A 7,912-nucleotide genomic window follows, 5' to 3' on the forward strand; every position below is an offset into this window, starting at 1 on the left:
ATTTGAATTATCAGCTCCTTTGTTCTGATTTTATGCTATGTTGTATATTTAATTCTGTTGCATATGCTCCAGTTTTTGATCCAGCATTTTTGCCTTCTCAATGGAAGTGTATTTGTATATGCCATGTAATACATACTGTCACAGTATGCTTGGCTGCAGGCCACTAATTTTTGGGGTTTTAAACCTCCATGTGTTACCTGTTTATGATTTGTTTGGGATTTGGATTCAGTACAAAATGCCTGTGGAATCAGGTAGGGTATGTTTTGTTGTGGTTGGAACTGTTTAGAGGAGTTGTCAATGCACATGCCTGGGCGATTCCTGGTTGGATGAGGCATATTCAGTGACATATTTCATTTTTTGACTGTATGACCATAAAATACGTGCCCGAAGCCTCAAACAATGGTCATCTAATGTTTTTGATGCGCATATGACAAGACACTGCCAACAACAAACAGCAAAGGACCTATATTCGAGGGTTGGCCCAATTTCCATTGGAGAAGGCAGTTTACCCCCAAAGAGAAGAACCATAGGGAGATATGGTCCATGATCCATGGTGCGTGATTGGTATGGGCTGCCTAGCTTGTACTCAATCAGTATCACAGCATCTGGCAATCTATATGCTGCCACATCCAACTGGCAATCATCAATCCACTTCAAATGACTGCAACTGGTTGTCATAACAACACAAGGGTATGATTTTAGTTGCATCATATTCTTTATTCAGTATTGTGACATGCATTCTATTTGAAAAAAATGATTCAGTGTCATTCTATTTTACTATGATCGATAGAGGAGCCTAGCTTGAATCCAATCGGTATTACAGTGTCTAGCAATCAATATGCTGCTGCATCCAACTGGCAATTATCAATCCACTACAAACTATGTTACCCTGAGTTTCCAGGACGAGGGGACGAGGGAATGAGGAAATGGGTTTCTGAGATAGTTTTTTTTTTTTTTTGGCTGGAGTAGGGGACGACAGGGGACGGCTATATATATATATATATATATATATATTCATGAATTTCAGAATTACATAACATTGTCACATTCATCATAGCAACATAGTTTAAAATTATCAATTTCATTCATCAAATCAGCATAGACCATAGCATCAAATTGAATCATCGTCTAAGAATTGGAACATAGGATGACATCAAATGAGAGAATCAATCTGCCATAGATTAGACTTTAGAGCCCTTTCTTGTGGGTTTTGGAGGAAAACCAAATTTGTTGTACCAAATCTTCCTAGACGGGTAGCAGCCATCTTGTTTGGGCAGTAATCAGCTACAACAATTTATTTCTGAGCAATTATTGCTGTTATTAGAGCATTATCAAAGATGAAAACAATCTGAGTATTCCTCAACCTAGCAACAATCATTTCCAGGTCTGCAATATGAATATCAAATAGAAGTCTGATTTACAATCACTTTTAGGTCTGGTTTGTTGAACAAAAGTTGAAGTTTTAATTTTCAGTCATAGTTGGATGCTAAGTTTGTAATCGCTTCCAAAAAAAAAAAAATTTCAACATGGGTTATATTAACATATTTTATTATTTTAATGCGGGGCCAGCAAATGGGCAGAAAATCACCATTTATTAATGTTTTTTTTAAAAGTTGAATTTTATTTTAAAATCGGAAACTTCAAGCAGTCCCCAAGACGGATGGGAAACGGCTATAGAGTCCCTGGGACGGTCAACACCCTTTGGAAACGTGTTGACTGTTTCTGAAGTTTCGGGGATGGGTTTCCGATTTTCTTGCTTGGGTGGGTACAGCTTGGAAATGTTTCCGGCCGTCCCCAAGTCCCTGAAATGGGGACAGTTTCCGAAACTCAAGGCTTAGGGCTGGAAACCAATAACTGCAACTATTTGTCATAACAACATAAGGGGATAATCACCTTTGCCATGAGGTGCTATCTTATGGTTACAAATGAAATGAAATACTAAATTGTTGAATGTTATATAGTAGGGTTCCCGATTCATATCCTCTATTCAGTTTTATGACATGCATTCTGTTTTCATAAATTGACTCAGTGCAATTCTATTTTACTATAACTAAACAGACAGCTTTAACTTTATTTAGTTATTAACAAAACTAAGATAAAAGATCTAATTTTTTAAATTTTGGATTATGACTTATATTAAATCAACTTTATTAACAAAACTAAGGCAAAATATTAATTTCTAATATCACGGATTAAGACTTCAATTTTATTTAATAAATTACACAGTAAAAACAAACTTAATATGGTATTATTAGCTTTTATAACCATATAGTATTGATTTGTTAAAATAGTATAACCTCCAGGATGCAAATTGTATATATTACGAGTTAATGTGTTTTTCGAATGGATATACCCAGCTAATTTTTTTTGGCATACCGGTATAGCATATCCACATACCCATGCCCATACCTGATTCTGACTTGGCAATTTAGTTATAAAACTTAGATCATTAGGTTTGTAAGTATTGTTCTATTTTACTTTTAATATTCTCTTGCCTGTACATAAAAAATAGTGTTAACAAATTCTTCCTGGAAGCCCAGGGTCCTGGTCCAGTCGGTGTAGCCCAAATTTGGGTCCAGAGTTGGTCTGCCTAAAATTCATACAGGATTTGGAATATTGACTGTGGGTTTGTGGTGAAGAAAGGACCTTGGGAGAGTTTAGAGGAGTTTGAATTAAATTTTGACCTTGAGCAGCAGAACTGGGGAAGAATTTGACCGGCTCTTGTCATTAGTATGATTTCTTTTAAGCTCTTTTTTTGGTCTATTATAGTTCTGTACTATTTGTGGGTCATGTTCTCTATATTTGATAAGGTTTCCAAGGCTTGGTTGTTTTAGGGAAGATACTGGTGATGCAGACTTGCACATAAGAAATTGCATAATTCTCCTTTTATAATAGTGGATGGGTACCTAAAGTATGCATTTGAGAATCTGAATGCAGACATCTTGAGTATATGCAAGGTTGTGTTTCAGTTTAATGGACTTGCCAATATGGGTACCAAACAGATGAAAGCTATTAAATTTAAAACCAGAAATGCATGGAACCAAAGAACAGATAAATCAAAACATGAACACCAGAGATACCATGGGAAACCCCTCCTCGAGGGGAAAATCCAGCCACAACAAAAAGTACTTCTTTATATAAAATAATAACAGAGTCTCAGTACACGGCTCACAAACTCTTGAGCTTTTACACAAAAATGAATCAACAGAACTCCTCTTACAAAATAATGAGTTAGCAACTACACACTGAATGATTGCTGCATACTGAGATAATAATATGAACAAACTTCCCTAAAACTCCTGCAAACAAATGCTTAATACTAAACATGGACAAGCTGATTAACTACACTGAGATTTTGATACGCTCCTACAACCACAGCATACAAAAATAATAGTCTCCCAGACTCTATGTTTCAACACAAGCCTGGACAGATGTCCTACAAACAGTAATATCTAGTATCTTACAAAAGATGACACTACCAAAACCAGAATCACATCACCCAAGAATATCATTCAATCGCCAAATATGGTGAAACAGAATGAAAGACATTATCAAGTCTAACTCCTGGATAAACAACACACATAATTTCAAGTTGCTGAGAAAACCGATGCTACAGCCAGTAACGTCAGTTACTGGGTGGTGACTCTTCATTCCTTCAGTGTCTCAACATTCATGATATATCTCTTCAGCTACATAATGGAGTCTCTTGAATGATCAGCAGATATGATACAATAGATGCTTAGAATTCTAGATGTCACATGGTTATATTAAAACCCTTCAAATTCCCTAAAGCCAACTTACATGAAGGAAATAGTTTGAGACTTGACTAACGTGGCACAAGGTTTAACTGCGGTTATTCTCAATTTCAAGAGATGCATGAAAACTCTTCATTGCCATTAATGTTTGAGACCAAGGAACAAGAAGTAGCATATGAAAGAACCGTTAACAAAATCAGAGATATAGACTCTTTACAATTACACAATGATGAAGCATTTGTATTCCAAATAGTCTCGCATGATGGGTCACCTTAGCGATCAACAAACATGCACACATAGATACTTAAGGAATACCATCAAGCTAAGTTACTGATTCGGATGCGGACTTGGAAACAGATGCGGGAAGCGTAATTTTTTTTGGGAGGGTTGCGGATGCGTATGGATGTGTGTGTGTGTGTATAATATTGCTACATTTGTCTATCTACTGGCTCTCACAAATCACCCAACATTGCTCTCACAAGGCAATATATAATCATCTATCTGCTGGGAGTTTATTGATGTTTAACTGCTGTTACAAATTGTCTATCAGCTGGCCATACCAATCTGGGCAATGTTTGGAGTTTTGTGAGAGCCATCCAAGGTTGGAGTAGGACTTTACACATTCAAAGGCTTCCTTGTTACATTCATACCTGCTAGAGGGTCGTACTGCCACAGAAGGAGCTGTCTATGTTAGGGACTGCTACAACAGTTCCATTTAAGTCTGAAATACTCCATAAAAGCACAAATTTCAGATGTGTACCTACAGGAGATTCGTTTCAGAATAAGATTACTATACATTTTGTATCTGGAATTGCCCAGAAAAGTCCCACGATTCAGCAACTTGGCCATTTTCAATTGTCCGAAGTCAATTTTTTTCCTGTAATTATTTATAGATCTCTGCATTGATGCCTTTTACTTTCTGATTTTCTATGTCCAAGATATTGTCATTTTCGATTGTCTGAATTCCAAAATTTTCAGCAATTATTTATCTCATCATTTATTTGCTAGTTAGCAAGGTTTAAATGTTTATTCAACTGATTTTAGAATGCTTTTTTGGTCTCATGTACTTTGTAGTTATGAACTGTGTTATGTTTCTTATTTGGCAGGCCCTCATGGCAATGCCAGCTCCTGACTTCAATCTTTGCATGTTCTTGATTCCAGAAAGACTTGTATCCTCTACTTAACTAAAAGTTGAACCAAATTTTTAGAAGAACTAAAATACACCATATATGGTTTTGTAATTTATTGACCGGGATGATGATGATTGTCAAGCATAAATGAGTTTAGACTTGTTATGATGGAGCAATTGACTGTCAATTGCTTCCGATCATACAGCCCTTTCAATGTTAGTTTCCTTAACCATTTATGCAGCAAATGTTGGAGCCTTTTCTCACTCTGATTACCCTCTCTCACTACCTAGAGGTAATTGAATAATACTTGCACAGGTATTTTATTGTTTGAAGATGTACATGATAATAATGTGAAGGATAGCCTTGTCCAAAAGTGTCGGGGAAATCCTTCTTGAGGCAATAGCTTATATTGGTTTGTCCTGCATTAAGAGAAAAAAATTTATGGTCTCAGACTGCAAGGTTCCGAGAATTCTGGGATGAAGCTGCAAGGAATCGTGATATATTGGAAGTTGTTCCTGGTATAGCATTGCCCTTTCTTGGCAACATATCTAATATACAATACTGCATGCTGTTTAAAATAATGTTGTCAGGCTATGATTTATTGGTTGTGTTACTTTACCTTCTCTGGCTTTGTTGCCATCTCATGTCATTTTCCCTTTGGGGTATTCACAGGATTTGAGAAGGCTATTCAGAAATATGCAATTCATGTGCTTTCCCTTAGTTATCAAAAATTACCACGACATGTACTTGCAGAGGTTGGTTCGCCTTTTGATGTATGATATCAAGTAGTGAAGAATTAATGGCCTCTGAGCTTTAAGAGTAATTTTTTTTGCTAACATTATTTTAATACTTCACATGCCAGGCAATCAATATCGAAGGTTTATCACTAGACAAGTATCTAGAGGTTCGAGTGAATGAAGATGGTTGGTCTTTAGAAAAAGGACACGGGAAGGGGCAGGTAATGTTTCTTTTATTGTTCACATGGTAGGATCTAGAGCTTATGTATGGTCTTGCTTAATGAGAAGATAATTTTTCATTTTGTGACAGCTAATTGTTCTTCCGGCAAATGAATATAATCATCCTGAGTTGAAGAAGAATACAGCTGACAGTATTCCTGTTGAGCATATTGCTAGACTTTTCCCTATTCTGACTTGAAGACATCTGCCTTCCGAATTTTACAGTTGAAGATCGCATTACGCGGGTTTCACATGTAATCTATTTTAGGTTTTCTTATGTTCCTGTCATGAAAGCAATAAATGATTTTAGAGAAGTGTCTATGTTTTCATAAATTAATTTTGACGGTTTAACAGATATTAATCAACATCTACTATTATGAATGTCAAGTGTTTCTAAGGTATTTTTGGTCATCAACACGGCTAGAATTTGACTGAATCATCTGCGAGTTAAACAGCATTGCATTTGCTGAAATGTGGCCATTTGAGATCTATCGTCTTTTCTTAGACATGATAAATTCCAATATTTAAATATCCTTTTCTAGAATTTGAATGAAATGTCTGAGAGGTCAATAATACTGCACTACTGAAATACAGCCATACGATATCTTTGCTTAGAAGTATTTGATAAATTTCAAGTATCTCATCTCGGTGGTGGCATTTACATTTCTTATTTTAGTAGGAATTAATGCTTTGTTTGGTCACAAGATGTTTATTCAACCTATAACATGAACTGGATTTTTTTGGTTTTGCATTTCTTGATTCTCCAAAATTGGAATGGGAGATCAGCTGCGATAGGCTATTTGCGAACCGTGTAATCTATATTTTTTCTGTGAAAATAAGATTGGGACGACATGGTAGCATTACTTGGCCAAATGGATGAGTAGATGAAGATTGCCAATTTTCCAAAGTGCTGTTTTGACTTGTGTGGTGGGAATGATCAAACCTAGGATTATCTACAGTTTTTTTTTTCACAATAAAGCTTTGTATTAAAAAACAGAGTTCAGAACTTGGTTTGAGCTGTCTTTGACTCTTTGATTTTCCTGTTCGATATAAAATTATTATATGTGGCCTTAAGGTTAGATTGCAAACTTGGTGAGCTTCTGAGTGCTCATGACTTATCCATTTCTCGAGTAATTAATAATTACAGGTTTATCATGGCAAAATTTGATGCAAGTCTTTTGAAAAACTTGCCCGAGTCTTTGATAAGTACTTAGCAAAAGCTAATGTGGGGTAAACACTCCAAAATCTTCATATATTTTTGCCTTCACAAGCATTGGTTTTTTTTAAATGAAGTGTTTTTAAAGTTGCTGGGGGCTATCTGGGTCTGAAAGTTTTGACTTGCCAACTATGGCCTTAAGCATGGTATCCCCTACTCGATACTTAAAAATTCATTTGTTGATGCCCCCATGCACTGAAATCAACAGAAAAATTGTTATATTGCCAAAATGTGGATGACGTACTAAGATCTGCACTTTGCAACAGGCCATGTACATGGAGATGCTTTAGTCCTAGTCATATTGTAAGGAATTTGCTAATATATTTTGCTTTTCAGAAAGCATGTACATGAAGATGCTCTATGCCTAGTCAGATTGTGAGTAATTTTCTCATATCATCTGTAATGCCCCCTCTTTGAACCCCATCAGATAGATAGTCCATCATTCTTTTTGAATCCAAATATGCTAAGTGGTGTGGGTTAAGGGACTCTGTGTCCTGGTAGAGTTGGAATTACTCGGCAGAGGCTTCTTTTTTTGGTAGGGAGCTATTTTGGGTACATACTATTTAGATTAAGTCAGTGGACCACCAGTCTTCAGTAGTGTGGAGCTTCTGGTTTTCTTAATCTGTTATGATGATGCATTTTAAGTCTTCTGGAAGAGGACACCATGTCTTAGATAGACAGCATTGTTTTTAAAAGGGTGCTAGGTATTTTCTTGACGTAAGGCTAATGCTATGCTTGGAAAAAAGATGCCCAAGGGAAAATCAAATATTTTTAAAAGTATGCATTTTATACTAAGTTGCCGATTCAGATTTGTGGATGGGTCAGGGTACAAGACTCAGGTTTGTGGATTCATGA

At 36.1% G+C, this 7,912-nt stretch overlaps 1 protein-coding gene across 1 annotated transcript in view; it reads left to right on the top strand.

The window, feature by feature from the left end:
- The window catches only part of EIF3K (eukaryotic translation initiation factor 3K), a 44,885-nt gene extending 38,500 nt beyond the window's left edge, over nucleotides 1-6,385 (top strand). The window contains exons 4-9 of the mRNA XM_089813751.1: nucleotides 4,862-4,924; nucleotides 5,127-5,177; nucleotides 5,337-5,403; nucleotides 5,558-5,640; nucleotides 5,748-5,843; nucleotides 5,933-6,385. Coding sequence (XP_089669877.1) covers nucleotides 4,862-4,924; nucleotides 5,127-5,177; nucleotides 5,337-5,403; nucleotides 5,558-5,640; nucleotides 5,748-5,843; nucleotides 5,933-6,040 — 468 coding nt within the window. The 3' untranslated portion in view covers nucleotides 6,041-6,385. The remainder of the gene's footprint in view (nucleotides 1-4,861; nucleotides 4,925-5,126; nucleotides 5,178-5,336; nucleotides 5,404-5,557; nucleotides 5,641-5,747; nucleotides 5,844-5,932) is intronic.
- The last annotated feature ends 1,527 nt before the right edge of the window (nucleotides 6,386-7,912 follow it).

This window comes from Cupressus sempervirens, chromosome 2, assembly GCF_028749045.1.
Source record: "Cupressus sempervirens isolate cs-2001-9-10 chromosome 2, ASM2874904v1, whole genome shotgun sequence".
Classification (NCBI taxonomy): Eukaryota; Viridiplantae; Streptophyta; class Pinopsida; order Cupressales; family Cupressaceae; genus Cupressus; species Cupressus sempervirens.